General features: G+C 49.3%; 1 protein-coding gene across 2 annotated transcripts in view; it reads left to right on the forward strand.

Moving 5' to 3' along the window:
* The window catches only part of gmds (GDP-mannose 4,6-dehydratase), a 92060-nt gene extending 77007 nt beyond the window's left edge, over window positions 1-15053 (forward strand). For both annotated transcript variants that reach the window (XM_029146281.3, XM_029146280.3), the window contains 2 exons: window positions 13964-14032; window positions 14609-15053. In XM_029146281.3, the coding sequence (XP_029002114.1) occupies window positions 13964-14032; window positions 14609-14671 (132 nt within the window). In that variant the 3' untranslated portion in view covers window positions 14672-15053. The remainder of the gene's footprint in view (window positions 1-13963; window positions 14033-14608) is intronic.
* Window positions 15054-18267: the final 3214 nt, after the last annotated feature.

Here is an 18267-nt window from a genome sequence, read left to right on the forward strand (position 1 = left end):
AGGTCAGATTCAGACGTTCACTTGAGAGGCTTTGAAAACACAAGACGCTTTTTTTTGTTACTTCCTCAAAGGAAAATGTCCTCCCCTGCTGGTATCAGCACACAGTTAACCTGCAGAGTGCTCTGGTACCGTTTCCTTTTTTTTCACACGTAAGAATACATGCGTTTGCACGTTTCAACACTTGAACATCTTACGTGATGCTGCTCCAACGTGCGGCAGATTCAACGATGAACAGAATTAGCAGCAGAACGGAAGGAAACTACAAAACCGCAAAACATCGAAGGAAAAGTCCCAAGTTGCATGAGTGCCAACGTGCCAAGGCACTGATCTCAGTCTGAGGATGCTAGTTTTTACTTCCATCTGCCACTTGTCATTGGCTTGAATGTTGTGGACAATGGGTCCGTGTCTGCTCGGTGCAGGGAAGGAATGAGCGGCTATTATTATCCTGCTTTATGTCTCTGGCAGTGCAGCCGTGTCAGTCAGGGGCCGCTTACGACTGCTGGCGCTCCGAGGTGCTTCATCTCAGGGGCCGAGGCAGCGAGACCTCTAACTGAACCACAGCCGTTTGGATGGAGAAGCGCTGAGGCAGCAGCTCGGCCCACTTCACTGGGTGGAGCTCTATACTGTACTATAGGTGGTCAGAACCGGCTCAGACCGGGACTACGATCGCTCATTCCACCTCTCAGTGGCAGTAATTAGCACCAACATCTGTGATCGATTTGTGCAATTCATGTGTCATAAATTGGTCTGTGTTTTAATAGCAGCGTGTGTCTGTGTTTCACTTTGTCATTTTGGGTGTTGGCGAAGAAAACGAGCTTCAAGATTCCTCAGATTCCTCTCAGTCAAAGCCAGCGATAAGGGGAAATGCGAGGTAGGAGAGGCCTCAGCGTTCTGACAGCAGTTTGCCTTCGAGATGGATTGAGGTGAATATTTGAACACCAGACAGACATAAAGAAGCAAATGGCTTTTATGAGCAGCATGATTTATCCTCTGAACAAGCGTAGTGGAGCCCCACCGGCTGAATTTATGGCACTTGACACACGAAACGGGCTGTATTTGGATGTTTGGCAGAGGCCCGTGGTGCTTTCACACAAAGGGAGCATGAAATAGTAGCATTATTTTAAAAGGTTTCCGTATATTAGGGAGGAATTGGGTGTCCTTTTCCAGCATGGTTGATAGTGAAGCCATTCACAGGAATGCTGCTGTCTGGAAAGTCTGCTGACGGCCAGACCCGCTGCTCAGCGCGGAAAATGATCCACGGCTGCAGAAGCGCTCGCATGTTGAGCTTGAAGCTCACGTTTGGCCGCTGCCGCCTGTCGCTCGGAGCTTCTTGACTTGATGAGTGGAGCTGTTTCTCTGAGCACCTGGAGGACGCCCAGTGGCCTCATCGCTGCCTTGTGTTAAAAGGGATGTGGGATGCTTCTACTGGCTCAAGAATGAAATGCGGTTCATGCGTCACCGTGGTAACAACGGATGTCATCAGTTCGTCACTCTTGCGCTCACATTTCCATAGGCCTGCTTATCTGATGCTGCTCTATCAGGACCCTGACTTCCTCTCCTACGGTTCTGAGTTCAGGAAGCGACACAGCTTCTACAACATGAACACAGGAAAGTAAGAGCCTAAATAAACTCGCCTTTAGTAGTAAAACCTGCATCCGTGAGTAAGAGATGAGACAAGAAGATTATTGCCTGTCAGATTCAGTGACGTTAAGCTGTTGCTTGATGGAGTCAAGCTGTAATTAAAAGGGATCTTGTGCTTAAAAAAACCAAAACATGATCAAGTGCACATTTGTGTTCACGCATGCGGCTGGGTGCGCTTTGACTTAAGGCCCTGCTCTGCTGTAAATGCCCTGTGAACGGTCCTAGGAAGGAAGAAGTCTGCCTTTAGCTCAGCCTTTATTTCCTGAACATCAGCAGATCTGTGTTTTTTTTTAACTTTCAACTCTCAGTAAATGCAGCCAAGATTTCAACAGCAGGGAGAGAGAACGTGTTCGGGATTGTGTTGGTTTCGATTGTGACGCAACCAACATGGAGCGGATGTCTCGTCATCTCCAGCAAACGTCTGATGGAACTGATGTGGGAATAGAAGGAAACAGCGTTCACCTGGTTGAGCCCAGGGCACGACTCTGACGCTTCCACCTTTACTCAGTGTGTCAGAAAGCTGAATATTCTGCTGTGTGTTGATTATTGTGCTGCAGTCAGACTGGGCTGATTATATTAGAACATGAATTTAATAATAATCACTTCACAATAAGAAGACAGATGCACAGAGGGACTGATGGGAAACCTCTGCATCCCTACAAACTGCTGAGGCTCCAAAAGGGGTTTGCCGCTTGTAATTAGAGGAAATAAAGCAGCTCATGGTCTGAATTTATGAAGAACCAGCTTCTCTGAGCAGAACAAAGATGACAATTACAGAAATACTATTAGGAAAAGAAAGCGGGTTAAGCATATTACGTCAAACAAAGAATCACACACGCACACGTTTGAATTTACATCTTAGTGGGGACTCACCATTGACATAATGCCTTCCATAGCCCCTTCGTTTACCCTAACACTGTTCTAAGTTACAGAGAAGCCAAATACAACCTGTGAAGGCTCTGGATATTATGACCGGTACACGGCTCATGTTACACAGGAGGCAGGAAAAAAGGGCTTTACTGGAAACCTGAATGCCAGAAATAACTAGTAATGTTGTATTTCTCAACAATATCATCAGGAGCGCGGCGTTCCCTCCTGTGGGACTAAATACAGGCTTCAGCTGTGGTGCAGCCGAGACACAGACACAGCAGCCAGCAGCGCCGGCTCGGTTCTGACCGTGTCCATCCTTTGTCTGGACCCTTTCTGAGAGCAGACACTCCACTGAGCGAGAGGAAGGAGGAGACGCAGCGTTTCCTGTGGCTGCTCGCCCTCGCCACGCGTCAACTGATGTGAATTCAGGTGACAGGCAGCTGTGACCTGTGGGAAAAGGACAGAAGACTGAGGAATGGGATCGACCCCTGACCCCCGCTGGTAATGTGATCCTGATATCTGGGGAAAGGGAAGGTAGCGGCCACGCTGCTATTAGAACTTCCTGTGTCTGTGGAAACACAGACGTGACAAGAAAATCGCTGAAACCATGTTAGCCCTGAATATGAGCCGGGGCCCTGAGAAAGGAGAGAGAAATGTTAAACTAAGGGTTCAAATTAGCCTCTGAGCAGATCCTCACCTTCCTTAGGACGTGTGTGTATGGTGCCTCTAGCTCCATTAGGGAGCAAATCTACTCTTTCCTACTGTAATGGGACATAATTATTCTTCAGTACATATTAAAACCTCTAATCTTTTTCTAAACTCAGCATCCACTACTGTTGCATGCACAGCATGAGCTGTTATGTGCTATAAAAAGGCTTTTGCTCAGAATCACTTCATTATCTGCAGAAGGTAAATCACAGTCGCAGACAGAGTTGACCACGTTTAAGAGCCTAACATGGACAGAATGAGAGGAGCCACGGGCCCTGAAGCAGCAGCCTCGCTGTCTGAGGAGCGTTCACGGACCGTCCGTGCAGTGGATGGGTTCCCTGACATCACTGCCACCTGTTTCCTCACTTACACACTACATGTACTTGATGTGTTCTCTTAACGTTTGTTGTTTTAGCTCCAAGCATTTGAAGGAAACGAGAGGCGCTTATCTGCAGAGCATCGGTGACATCAGCGATTGCAGAACATGCAAAATAGCCCGTTCGCTTGCGTCACCACTAACCTGCGAGGATTTGAATAGAGCGAAGGGAGCTGAGCTTCGTTCTCTGGACAATCTCAATCCCATCTTATCGTTTGCACTAACACAAACCTTCTGCTTTCCTCCTGATGCCATGTTTTGTCTTGAGCCTCTGAGGAGACCTCGGGGTGAGGCCGGCTCCTGGCTGGGACTGAGGCTGTGCTCTGACCGTCTGCTTCTGACTCGTCTCCCTTTTTAGCGGGCCGAGCGCTGGGTTTGGACTCTCAGCAGCACGAGCGTGACTCCACAGTGATTTATTGGTTAATTGAGCTGAGTCGTTAAAGTTTGCTGTAATGGATGCCATAAAAGTCCTGGGTGCCAGCCAAACCTGGGGTTGTGCAACACCAAGGGTTTGTATGTACCTGGGACTATTGGACCAGACCAAGCAGCTGGGTTCTGATGGCGTTAGTCCACTCGCCTTAGGACCAGCTGAAGGCCGGCCTCTCCACGCGCAGTTTGTGCAGGAGAAGTAGAAAGATTGTGGATTGTGTGTCTGGCAGTCTGGTATTTCCTGAAGGAGTTTCCTCCTACCGTCAGAGCGGAACCACCCTGGGCCCCTCAGCAGTCCAACCCACATACTGACCCGGTACTGCTCCCAGAGAGAAACACAGACACGGCAGCAGTGTGGAGTCCCACTGGATGCGGAGGTGCATGAACGCGAGGCGCGCTGCTCAACCGGAGGCAGCGACACGTGATGGAGGCGACGCTGCGGCTCCTCCAGCGTCGGGCCGGACTTCTCTGTGACGCTCGTATCTGAGACCTGGGACCATGCGTCACAGGCTTGATGCATAGGTGCATCCTTAGCACCTTACAGGACTTTGCGGGCCGTGGTCTGGCCTGCAGAAAGCAAGGCAGCACCGGGGACCGAGGGCCGGGATTCCTGTGCTATCAGACGGCCCGACTCGGCTCAGGGCCCGACAGGAGGAAGCTGCCAGACGCTCGTTGACAGCGAGGGCGGGAAGGCCTCAGTCTGTGCCCCAGTCCCAGCTGGGCTCCATTACCCACAATCCTCTGCTCTGAAGCTCCACCACACATCCCAGCAAATGTCTCGTAAGCGTCTGCGTGGAGGATGTGGAGGTCTCAGACCCTCGGCCTGAGTTGGACTAGAACCTTGGCTCCTCCTCCACCATCACATTTCTGTAAATGATTGAGGAGCAACGAGAAAAAAGGGAAAATCAAACGCTTCCAAAGCTTCTGTGTCCAGCATCAGTCTTCACTGCTGTGAACTCTAAGAATCCGTCAAACACAATAAACACAATAAAGCGTCACATAATAAACAGGAACACGTGTGTGAACCACCATGTGGTTGGGAGATTTTTGATTCTTTTTTAAACGTTGTCCTGACAGAGGCTGACATGTTATATCAGTTATCTGTGATATTATTAAAGGGAACCAGCTCAATGTCACAAGCTGCTTGTGTTTATTGTGAATGGGGACAGAAAGAGAAAACAGAAGCTGAGACCGAAGACCGAGAATGACAGGAAAAGCAGGAAGGAAGGAAAGGAAAGTAGGAAAGTGAGTAAGTGATGGAGGTGTGTGTGTGTGTGTGTGTGTGTGTGTGTGTGTGTGTGTGTGTGTGTGTGTGTGTGTGTGTGTGTGTGTGTGTGTGTGTGTGTGTGTGTGTGTGTGTGTGTGTGTGTGTGTGTGTGTGTGTGTGTGTGTGTGTGTGTCTTGCAGGGCCGGTGTTTCCTGCAGTGTAATCTGAGTCTCTGGTGGAATGTGTGAACCACATCCGACTCCACTCCATTCGAGGCCCCGACTCACTCAATATCCCACTGTAAACAACGCGTCTTTGCCAGAGTCTCTGAAAGGCGACAGGTAGAGTCAGGATCCCCAAAACACCAGAACACAGAAAATGCTCCAAAATAAAAGCATGCAGAGATGTGGAGTCAGCAGAAGCTGGTGCTGGAGGTGAGGTTCCTGCGCTCAGCCTCGGTCTGTGTGCGTCTGGTTTGAACCAGGAGGTTAATTGTAGCGTGACCTCTCTAATGTCGTTCCCCGGCTTGTTATCTTGATAGGGTAATTAATTCTGGTGCTGCCCTCTTCAGCCGCCCGGACACACACACACACACACACACACACACACACACACATACACACACACACACACACACAGTGGAACCCTCCTGAACCCAGGAACCTCCACATTCCTGTATGTTGCGGTTGCTTCCCGCTCTCTGTCCTGCTGCTCTAAGTAAATTCAACCTATGAGCCGAGAGGGTTTTATCAGATGCTTCTTATTTTGGCTGGAACATAAAGTGTCTCTACTTAAGTCCGTTTTTGCTGAGAGCTTTAAACATGAAGGAAAAATGAATGAGGTGTGTTGTTATGAGGACAGGTTAGTTCTCAACCACCTGCACCTTCTATTGGTGACGGACCCACAAGGTCATCAACTACTTACTGCTGAGCTGAGCTAGCGCTAGCCGCCAGACGCGGGGCTAGCGCTAGCCGCCAGACGCGGGGCTAAATAAAGATAAGAGCTAAATCTTCATGCACGATTGATTGTGTGTGTTTCTTAAATCTGAAAAGTCCAGGTTCATTGGAGGGATCCGCTCTATGCACCACAGGCCAAACACACAAACATAATAGCGTTCATCTTTAGCGCAGACTCATAATGTGTTGGCTCCTACTTGAAGGCTTCCTGATTATTGCATTTGAAAGATTTATAGCACATCAAGCTTCAACAGCTCTTCATCAGGTACAAAGACACTTTTGTACCTGATCACACAGATAAAGTCTAAACAGAAGAATGGAGGAACGTGGGTCCGTGTTCAGCTAATGGAATCTGCAGGTGTTTGTTTCTCACTGGAATCAGGTCAAAGCGTGGATGCAACACGAGCTGACACGTCCTTTAAGTTCATTTTCTGTGAATCTTCGATGAGATGTTTTTTGTTTTGTTCCACTGCTGCCTCCCTCCTTCCACGCAGACTCTGCAGCAGGATACAGCGATCACTCGCTCTGAGTGGCAGACACTTCGCTGTTTTTCCTCCAGCCTTATCGCTCCATCACCAGCCACTGGACAGAGAGGAGAGAGAGCAGAGAGCGCTCTCCCTCTCTCTCTCTGTCTCTCTCCCCCTCTCTCACTCGCTGTCTCTCTCTCTCTCCCCCTCTCTCACTCGCTGTCTCTCTCTCACTCGCTGTCTCTCTCTCTCTCCCTCTCTCACTCGCTTGCTGTCTCTCTCTCTCTCTCTCCCCCTCTCTCACTCGCTGTCTCTCTCACTCTCTCTCGCGCTCTCTCGGTCCCTCTCTCACTTGCTGTCTCTCTCTCCCTCTCTTTCTCTCTCGCGCTCTCTCACTCGCTTGCTGTCTTTCTCTCTCTCTGTCTCTCTCCCCCTCTCTCACTCGCTGTCTCTCTCTCTCCCTCCCTCTCGCTCTCTCTTTCTTGCTCTCTCTCCCTCTCTCACTCGCTTGCTGTCTCTCTCTCTCTCTCTCTCTCTCACTCTCTCTCGCGCTCTCTCGCTCCCTCTCTCTCTCTCTCTCTCTCTCTCTCTCTCTCTCTCTCTCTCTCTCTCTCTCTATCCCCCCCCCTACACGCTCACACTCTCGAGTTCTGGCTCTCCCTGTTTGGGCACGATGAGAGCGTCAGATTATGGGTCTGATAAGACGAGGAATGCTGCTCAGAGGAAGCGGCGTTCTGCAGGAGATGTGGCCTATAGACGGCCGTTCCCCATACGTCATCCAACCCCCCCCAGCACCGGCCTGCCCTTCTCCACAGCGCCGGGGAGGGGAGCTTCAAATCCACTGACCCAGGACCAGTGGACATGCCCGTTCAGGCCCCCCTTTTCCTCTGCCTGTCTTCCTTTTATCACGTTGTCTCTTCCAGATGGTTTTGCTTTAAATCGCTTCAATAATGAGACACTGAATTTATGACTGTAGCAATATCACTGCAAGTACTTCCCCTAAAAACCAGTTCACAAAGAAGTGTGTGTTATCCAGCGTAGCCACAGATGCGTTTCAGAGAAAACCTGTTCTCACTTTTATATGACTGCCTGAAACAAGGTGCGACCCGCTTTTACAGAATTCAAACCCAGGTTCCACCGGGTCTCAGTGGAACCTCTGGAACGGGTACTGGGACCGCTTCACTGTGACCTCTCTTAGGTTCTGGGTCGAGTGCTCACTTCTTGGCTCGGCCTCTTCAGATCAACGGTGAATAGTTTAATAAGCAGCGGTGACTGAACGCCACATTCCTGTAATCATGCGATGGAGAACTTAACAGATCTGGATCTTTTACAAGCTTGGAACTGAATCCTGAACCCACCCAGCCCGACTCAGGACCGACAGAACACGCGTTCAGCGGGTCAGAGACTGATGATCTGGGTCTGCACCGTCGCTGTTGGACAGAAAGTCCCAGCATTCCTTCTCGTCCCTGAGCGAATCAGAGGACAGCGCTTGGAATGAGAAGCAGCAGACGAAGCGTTTAGCGCCTAGCATCTACCATCTAGCGCCTAGCGTTTAGCGCCTAGCATCTAGCGCCTAGCCTTTAGCGCCTAGCGTTTAGCGCCTAGCATCTAGCGTTTAGCGCCCAGCGTTTAGCGCCTAGCACCGATACCGCTGACGGACGTATACTGTGTCCCACTCAGCAACGCACCGCGTCCACGCCGCGTGCGTCTGCGTCTCAGCTCCTGTGGGTTTTAGGAGCTAATGGCGACTGGATCAATCGTCCGTGTGATACAGAGCAGGGTTTATGGCCACAGACCTTTTGATAACGATGCCTCAAAGTACATTGTTGTTCCAGTTACTATTTATATTTGCTGAAGCCAGAATTTTACTCCCAAATGACCTGCGAGAACTTAGAGGAGCTCAGACGGTGATTAGTCAAATTCACCTTTGTGGGAAGTGTGAACAGTGAAGTTATTACTACAACAGGTGAACTTCCTGGTTCAGCTGGGACCAAACCTGCAGGTTTACTGTACGTGGGAACTGAGCCTTCACTTTTACTTTGAATGTCTTTCCAAAGTTTGGACCGTCTCCTTCTGTTTTATTTGTAGAATATAAACTACAGACATTCAACATGTTTGTTTGAGGATTAATTGGTTCTGGAGGATTTAAAGTAGCCTCTACTTGGTTCATGCCATGTTTGGTCCCAGAAGAGATTAGAACCTCCTCGAGCTGAGTGACAGATGGATAGTTACAATATATGATTGCATTCAAGTGGAGTGTGTAATTTTGTGTTTCAGTGTCATGAAAACGTGGACGCTGGTGTCGTAGCAGCTTTCATGGTTTGACTCCCTTCCACTTGTGGCTTTGGGGACGTTTTAATTCAGGCTTTAATTTGTCTTCGAGCAATTTGGTTCGTGTCCTCGCGCATCCTCGCTGAGCGTTGAGCTGTCAGAAGGCTGTGATTACGCCACCATTAAGATAAGAGCGATGACATCGTCCTCTCCTCGTCCGAGTCTCTTTCTCACATTCGTTTGTCCCTTTCGCTCGCTTTTTGTAGTGTGATTGTAGAGAATGTTGTTTATAGATTGTTTAAAGTGGGGAAATTGCGTTGCGCTTTGATGTCTGCTGAAATATGAAACACCCAGCGGCTGATGGAAACGCTGGGCTCACACACAAACCTGATTATCCCAACCCGCAAACAGACTAAACACACTTTCACTTCTCGCTGCTCCCTTTTAATTTGCCTCGGTGGAAGTGAGCCGTCACCTGAGCCCTCGCTCTCCGTCCCCTCGCTCCCTCTATCTCCCTCTCCCTCTATCTCTCGCTCTCCCAGTCTGCAGCTTTCTGCTGACTCCAGGAATTATGATCCGTTTCCCGTCCACAGGAATAATAGAATACAGGACGGGGGCGGGGGGGCTGGGCAGCAGCGCTGTGGAACAGTAGTGAAGAGTCCAGCTCTGCTGTGGTTTCTCTGTGTGTGAGCGTCTGCAGATGCGTTTATATCCAGATGTGCAAACGTGCGATATTTTCCTCGTCATTTCCATAAACTTCACACATTAAAAGCTTATCCTTGGACGTGGACACACACGCAGTAACACAAATTTAGCCTGGATTAGCGGCCATAAATCGGCGCCCTCCTCCTGCTATCTTGACACTAAACGCCTCACGTATACAAGCACTCGCGGCGGCTGATCCCTCTCCAAAGCTTCGCCAGAGGCTTCGGGCACTTAACGCTATCAGCAGTTGAATCCAGCCGCTGGAGTGTGTGTGGAGTGTGTGTGGAGTGTGTGTGGAGTGTGTGTGGAGTGTGTGTGGAGTGTGTGTGGAGTGTGTGTGGAGTGTGTGTGGAGTGTGTGTGGAGTGTGTCCTCAGCCACGTAAATATTTATCACACGGCTCCCCTGGAATTTTAATGAGCATTGATGGAGATGGTGACGCTTGCTGCTATGATGCAACTTTTTCCTTTTTCCTGTGGAGATTCACACTTTCCTGCTTCGCTTCTAATTGTTTCCTGTTATTTTCCTTCAGTGGGTTTTTGGGGTTTGTCATGGGATCGTTTTGCGAATCTTTGCTCTTAAGGTTTGAGGCTGTGGCCGGTGTGAGCCGCTGTGTGCAGGCGTCACAGTGACAGGGCCACCCTTTAGAGGTCACGTCACACATTGTGTACAGGCCCGGCTGCACAGGGAGCGCAGCAGGAAACCCGAGCTCACGCTGGACGTGACCTCTGACCCCTGGCTGGGAGCGGCACGTAGCAGCGCACAGTTGCTTCACACTCACATCACTGATGCTTCATTGGCCTGTGGGAGAAATAAACACAAGTTCACTGAATTGTGTTTCCAGAGAATGGTATGCTTTTTGTAGCGAGCAACACTTGCATTCAGTGCAACAGTGAATATTTGAGGGACTGTTTCAGTGGTTGTCAGTCGCTGGGCAACAATTGGAACCAACTTCAGGAGCAGCGAACAAAAAACAGGCTTTTAGAATTGTTCGGACACGTTCTGAGCTAATTCATGCAATATTTTTGTGTTTAATGAGCTTTATTATTAGGAGCCACACGCTGGACGTATCCAATCTATATCCAAAATGCTGGGTTCAAATAAAGATGAGTTCACACACTGATTCACAGTGATTCAGGCCTTCTGTGCTTTAAGGAGGTGAAGATGAAGGTCCAGGCGACGCTTGTGGAGGTCTGTGAGAGTTTAACCAGAGTTTAACCGTGTCTCTGATGAAGTCCTTTAATTCCTTCCTCATCTGGACACACTTGAGCTCCCACCTGGCTGCGTTTGAACGCAGCACCGTGTCCTTCAGGAGGAGAATGGACTTCTCCCTCCTTCATGTCTGCAGCACTAGTCACGCTGGGTCCAACGAGTCCTTGACCGGGGTTGAGTTCTTCCATTCGAACCCGGGCGAGTTCAGAGGTCAGAACATCTGGGTCTGCCGGGGACACGGAGGCCGTGGGCTCCAGACTCTCAGCGTTCTCTGCGGATTTATCTGATTTTCTTTGAAGTCGCTGTATTCACAGCCTCGTGTCCACTACTGTACAAATACCAGAGACGCTACTGGACTTCCCAAACCACATCACAGCCTCCCAGCGTGCAGCCCTCAGAGAGAGAGAGAGAGAGAGAGAGAAGGGAGTTGTCTTGTAGAAAGTGTTTGATCTTGGTTTCCAGTAGGAAGGAAAATAATACGTCTTATGGCCGTGATGAGTTTTTCTACCTTTGCTTACGTCTGATTTTGGAGGCGCCCGTGTTTATGGGTTCACACGCTGCGACGTGCTTGTATGTGGCCCTCTGTGCTTGGAGGTCAGGCTGATTTATTGGAAGGCCTCAGCGATACCAGAATTCCTTGGCGTTAAATGCCTCGTCTGAGTGCCTCGAACGGCCTCCGCGCTTTATGGACCGTGATCACACTCTATTTGTCTCCTGCGTCTACGTCTTGAAGGATTATTTTTATGGCTCCTGGTCGGTATCAGAGTGGAGAGTGTGAGGGGGGAGGAGGGGGAGGGAGGGACAGACCATGAAGTGGGACAGCAGGTCTGGAGGTTAAGATGTTCTGCATATTAGCACATGTTATTGGCTGATCCTCACCTCCAGCCCTGGAACAAACAAAGCCGCTTTGTGTTTTATCTGCTCTGCTCTTAAAGGCTGCGTTCGTGTTCTGCTCCAGCTTCTTATCCACACTTGGACGAACTGCTGCTGTTCACAAACGACACGTCGTCGTTTCATCCGTGGACACGGCTCATTTTCACTTTCACTGCTTCATACTTTCATCCGAGGGGAGAAGGCGGCTTTAAACAGGACGCAGCAGACTGTTGGCTTTGGTTCCAAATCGCATCCATATGAGGCCGATATTGCGCCTCCATCTGTTAGTAGTTCATGTTGAATTATTCGCTACATGCTCCGTTTGGGTTGAGTTCACTTGGCCGCGGAACGCGCTTGTTAGCGGCGTGGAAGCAGCTTCATTCCACCGAGCTGCACTGGGTCTGCCTGAGGAAGGCGGCTGTGGATGAGCTTCCTGCTGCAGGGAGGCGGCGGCAGAACGGCCGCGTGCAGGTGCAGCGATGGCGACACGGAGCTGTTGGTGAGGACGAGCGATGGTGGACGAAGAACCAGGGGACGTCTGCTGAGATTTGTTTGTACATTATTTTATACTGAGGTTAAACCTGGTCACATGCGAAACCTGATGGTTTTTCCTCCAAACAGCAGCAGCAGCAGCTCTGATGGAGCCTCAGTAGCTTCACTCTGACTTTATTTCACCTAATTTGCTCCAGAAACGTGCAGGAGCTCTGCTCCGACCACTTCCCCACCGTTCTTCCTCTTCCTGTTTTCTCTTGGGCGTCCAGCTCCATGTCTGAGTCAGGAGGACCATCAACAGATCATCACAAACTGAAAATGTCCCACTTGCTCAGATCAGCGTCCGTTTTCGTGCCCTGGATGATCTTCAAGCCGCTAACAAATGTCCCCAGTTGCAAAGAATAATTAATACAATCACTGTATGAAGCAAGTGGATTATTTGATGTAATTGTGGAGTAAGTTGCTCTATAATAATTACGCTCAGCCCCGCGATGAATGATGTCTCATTGCTTGAGGTAATTGGTCTGAAAATGTTTCCAGTTCTGGCTTCAGAGCCAGAAGTGGACGTGAGTAATGTGCAGCGCTGCTCACGAGAAAGAGCTGTTTGTCTGCTGTCAGAGACGCAGCAGAAAACGGGCCGGAGCTTCATCCGCTGGGCTCCGTGAAACCACGTCAGGCTAAAAATAAAGAGGCTGCTCACCCAGAACTGAACCGGGTGCCGAGCTGCGACGCACTCGCATCGCTGTGTGTGATTAGAGCCTCCATGAGATGTGGTCCCAGCTCTGTACGACGCTGGACTATAACACCATCACCTGCTGCTTTCTTCAGCTCCATGGGCTGAACCCAACGGCTAAGTCAGGTTCTGTCGGGTTCTGTCGGGTTCTGTCTGCTTTGGGGAAGAACCTTTTCTGATGTATCCAAAATATGGCGGCTCCGCTCTAATGCAGATCTCCACTTCCAGCCTAACCTCAAGCCCCTTCAACACCTTTGGGCTGAGCTGGAATGCAGAGCCAGAGCCAAGCTCATGGACCGGCGCCGGTGTTGTTCCTGTAGCAGAACAGGACCGCTCTCTGCCTCCGGACCCAGACGTGAGATCAGCAGGAGAGCTGGTTTAGTTCAGGTTGAGTCTAAAAGCAGATCCACCAGGTTGTGAATAACATGAACTGTTAGTTTTCTCAAAGCTAAGTGCATTTGTGAAGCCGCTGACTCCGGATTAAAGAACCCGTCTCACACGCACGGCGTTAAAGGTGGGAGAAACCTAAAGAAGCTGCGTGAACACGGGACGGGCTTGTTTTTCCTGCTCTGCCTCTTGGTGGTCTGAGGCAGGGTCTCGCTGGGTCTTGAACTCGGTGCAAATCACAACAGGGGAATAATGAGTATGAGGGTTGCAGGGGTGGTGGGGGGTCTGGACTGGGGGGTTTCACCACCAGAGTCCCACAATTCATCATGCTCTGGCAGCGGCGGGCCGTCTGGACAGACCGTGGAGGGGAGCGAGAGAGAGGATTGATGGCCAGCCATACTCCATGACCCCGCGTTTCCCCATGAGAGGAGATAGTGTGCATGAGTGAGAGGGGGGCTTGGACCCCCCCCCACACACACACACAAACAAGCCCCTGCATCCTGTTGAAGGAGACGTTAGGTTTTTCACAGCGTTTGGACTCAGGACGTCTCCATCACATTCTCCTGCTCCTGGATCAGTTGTGACAGATATTTGCTCCCCTCATCATTTCCCCGTCTCCCTCTCTCCTTTCTAACAGGACTACCTCCAGGGTGACAGCACCAAAGCCTATCAGACGCTGGGTTGGAAGCCAAAGGTGACCTTTGAGGTGCGTGGTTACTTACAACACACTTAGATGCAATGGGAACGAACCACAATTCACCAACAATAAAGATAAAATCCCAGAACGCTGCAGTGAGTGACAAATAAAAGAATCAGAGCTCACCGGGGTTTGGGCCGTGGTGAGGGACAGTCAGTCCTATGAGACAAGCACTGTCCTCATGCCTGCGTGTTTGTTTGACCAGAGGAACCAACCGAACGTTGAAGCGCGGGATTGTGAAACCGCGCTGTTGAGAAAAAAGCTGATAAACAATAGAAAACGAGGAATGAGCAGTAAAAACACTGATGTTCTGTCACCAGAGCCGGTGAACACTGAGCCGGCGCTCGGGTCGAACCCACTGCTTCACTTTTCTGATGCTCACTGAAACAAACAGTTTGTCCACTAAGACTAAATGAAAATAATGGAATCACATCCAGAAAAACTTAAATTGTTCATATTCAGCTTTTAATTCTAAGTAAATGGAAACAAGGAGTTATTAAAGCCTTCTCCGTTATTCATTATCTTCATTACATATAAATGCTATGGTCGCAGTCCATTCACGCTGTTTGGTGTGTGTCCCTGCAGGAGCTGGTGAAGGAGATGGTGAACTCAGACGTGGAGCTGATGAAGAACAACCCAAATGCATGAGACCAAATCAGGACCCAACTTTGCTGTTTTCATTTTTATTCCTTTTTTAAATCAAGTAATTATTTCTCTTGTTTTTTATGGGGTTACATTGAACCGTTCTCTGCCTTTGTGTTGGACCTTTTTTCTATTACACTGATTTAGTTTTATTTTGAAATTGTTTTTATTATTAAACGGGGCTTTAAATATTTAAACGCTGATCATTAACTGAGTTTTTAGGGTTCATTTCCCTTTGTTTAGATTTTGGTGCAGATGTTATTTATTCTTTCAGAGAATTGTGGAAGAATTTAAATAAAATAGTAACGAATTTATCTTTTATTGTATAACGGGAATAAACAGACTTCGGGACGTTTGGAAAAATAAAGTTGCAATTTTGTACACGGTCTTATGTTTTTCACGTTTTTTGAAGCTCCCAGGATCTGGAAAGCTGAAAAACGAAGCCGGTGATTGTAGCTGACGATTGTTTGTTTTTGATATTTCCTTCTAAACCATTTGACAGAGACTCGAGCCTGAAGGATGAAACCGACACCGCAGGTATTAAACGCAGGTATGAGCACTGGGTGAAAGTGTGGGTGCGTCTGTCCGCTCCGCTCCTCCCGCTCTCGGGCCTCAGCGGGCGCCGAGCCCCGCGGTCCCGGACGGGTTCCGGGTTCCGGGCCTCTGAAGGCTGCTCGGTTCATTAGCAGGTAGCAGCCGTCCTCTGAAATCACGGGGTTTACTGTGAATTGATGACGGAGCTGATTTAAAATGGTTTCTTTTAATTGTGCGGTGCGGGAGCGGCTTATATTTGGATTTGTTTCTTTTTTATGTTTAAAACGTCTCGTTGCAACTGTATTAATAATTGGATTATCGCGAGGCAGATGCAGCGTCTCGTTGCTGGCTTTACTGCGTTTGAAGTGGGACGCAGCCGTGACTTGAGCGCCCCTGGTTCGTTCAGGCCGTTCGACTTTAGGCCGCAGCCTCCGGAGGTCCCAGTGAGCGGCCGCGGAGGTCGACACCTACGGCACGTTCAGACGCGTCTCTGTGATCGTCCTGGACAGCGCTCCCAACGAGATCCAGATGTGGCTCTGGGCCCGTTTGGGCCCCTGGAACCGCGCTGAGGCCACAAAACACACACGGAGCCCGAAGCGTCTCACAGGTGCAGCGCGCAACAACAATTAGGCGAGACGCGATCGGGTTCGTTGTTGGCGCAGCAAGAAAGTGAAGCTGATCAAGAGCGGGGACAGAAAAGCCCTCCCACAGCTACGCAAACATGTGAGGGGAATGAACGGCTCTGACTCTGAGGTGGTCGCAGATTCCCCGAATCTCTGAAAAAGAAGTTCCTTTTAGTCCTGTCACGTCTGAGGCGGTGACTGATTCTGCTGCGTAAAACTTGAAAAAACTGAGAAACTCATTTAGCACAAAAAGATTAAAGCACAACGAAACGCGTAATGAAACCAATAAGGAGCATTTGGGCATCAAATGTCCTCAGAGGCTGCGATAATAAAATTATGATATAAATGTGTTAGGCCTCGAAGCCTAAATGAACTTTGTTTAAAGAGAATAATTTTATTTGATTAAATTTAGCAGTTCTTCATTCTAGTGCGGATGTGTGTGACATTTCAAAAATTAAAAGTGTCATTAATAACACACAAACACACACACAAAACCAAGCTCTCGTCATAAACCGTTAAATAGTTTAGTCAAATCACAAAATCGTAATTTAGGCCGAGGAGTCAAATGATAATAACACAAAGCATTAGACTTAAAGTGTGTGGCGAGCTTTTACAGGGTTGTAAACAAAATTTTATGTCATAATATTGTGACTCACTGATGTTTTCAGGCTTTAAAAAATAAATAAAAAACATTTAGTGGAATTAAACCTAGAAATTAAAATCCGTGTTGTGCCAAACTCCTGCAGGATTCAGCTGCTGAACAGACACATCAGAACAACGGGCCGAGCTCAGATCGGACGCGTCAGTTCTGAATAATTTGTCTCGTGTATTAATGACAAAGTTACACGTGCAGCGCAGTTTTACATGATGTGGAGTTGAGAGATTGATGGTTTGGAGATTTCTTCCTGATTTGGACGCACCGCAGGTTACACACTAACCCTAAAACACGCAACCAAGTCTGCGTCACTGCAGCGCTGGAGACGCGTAAACGGCGTCAACCCGAGGAAGCGGCCTCTAAAGCTGCGCATTGGGCGTCTTCTCCGCCTCTCGCTCCGTGGGCTGCAGCCTTTGCGGCCGTTCCTTGTGCCGCAGCTCACTGTGGCGCAGCTGTGCGTCTGCAGACGTTCTCGCCGCTTCATGCGGATCATCGCGGTGCAGGCCGAACAGAACAGAACAGAACACGTGCAGACGTCCTGGGCCTAAAGGACACGCGTGGATCCCGGTGCTGAGCTAAACACTACAATCAGCCAGTGGCGCCCACGCCTGAAGCTGCCACGGCTCCGTCCGTCCCCGAAGCGCGTTGCTGACGTCGCCTCCACTGACCTCTACCACCTTCTCCTGTCTTGTCTTTAAAATGAAAAATGAATCGCAGCCAGGAGTGAAATTTCCTTCCTGGCTCTTGAGCGCCGCATCCATCAAGCTGACGTTTGTTTAGAAGCACTAATCTACGGTTTATCATTATTAGGCTTCTTTGTCTCGCGCAGGTTTGATCCGAGCTTCGCGTGAACCCTGCGGAAGGTGCCGCTAATAGCGCCCTGTTTACGTTGGCCAGTAATGGGCCTGACTCATCGCCCGCGGCCCCGGGGACTGTGTCTGTGCTCATTAAAAGCTCGTCAGCGCAGGCCTCGGTGTGACGGACGCTCGTTTCCAGAGGTTCTGTCACATCAGGAAACGTCTCCTGCGCTCGTGCAGCGGCTGCAGACGGAGAGAGGAGGCTCCGAGGCCGCGGAGCGCGCGCAAACCGGGATCCACAGAGTCGCGCTGCTCCTGAAGCGCTTGGAAAATTAATGCTGCTCTAATGTTGATACTTTGAATTATTTACCAAGCACTGTTTATGCCTCTTTTGTATTTTATCCAAACGTTTATCTAAACACCACTAATAACATTTTATATGAATTTATAAAATATAGAATCCAAGTTACATCTGACAGCAGCAATGCTTTAATATGTGAAGCTTCGCGTCCGAACCTGCAGCAGCAAAGTCCTTTCAGACAGAAGCTCGTGCGTTTCCACCGCTGAATGAAGCCTGGCGGTTTGTTTTGCTGAGCGGCTGCCACGCGTGTATTTATTTACAAGCTGCATTTACACTTCACTGCTGAAAATATACAACCTGCAGCTTCCAGGTGTCGCCTCCCACAGGCGGCTCCGGTTCACGGTTCAATTAAACGGCATTCGTTCGGCCCCGAGAATCTTCACTTGTTTGATTTAAGTTTTTGTCCCGCACAAAGACCAGCTTTGACGGAGGCGCGTTCACGTGTCTGGCTCCACACCCTGTTCGGGCCTGTATCGTATTTTATTTTAGTGTTTTACTGGCCGCCGCTTTCACGAGATTTAGAAAGCCAATTTTTTAAACATTATTAATCTTAAAATATAAACACATTTAATTTAATATTCGATTTCTACACTCCCGTTAAAACCACGCCTCCTGCTAATAAATCACTCCAA

Source organism: Betta splendens, chromosome 4 (assembly GCF_900634795.4).
Source record: "Betta splendens chromosome 4, fBetSpl5.4, whole genome shotgun sequence".
In the NCBI taxonomy this organism is placed as follows: Eukaryota; Metazoa; Chordata; class Actinopteri; order Anabantiformes; family Osphronemidae; genus Betta; species Betta splendens.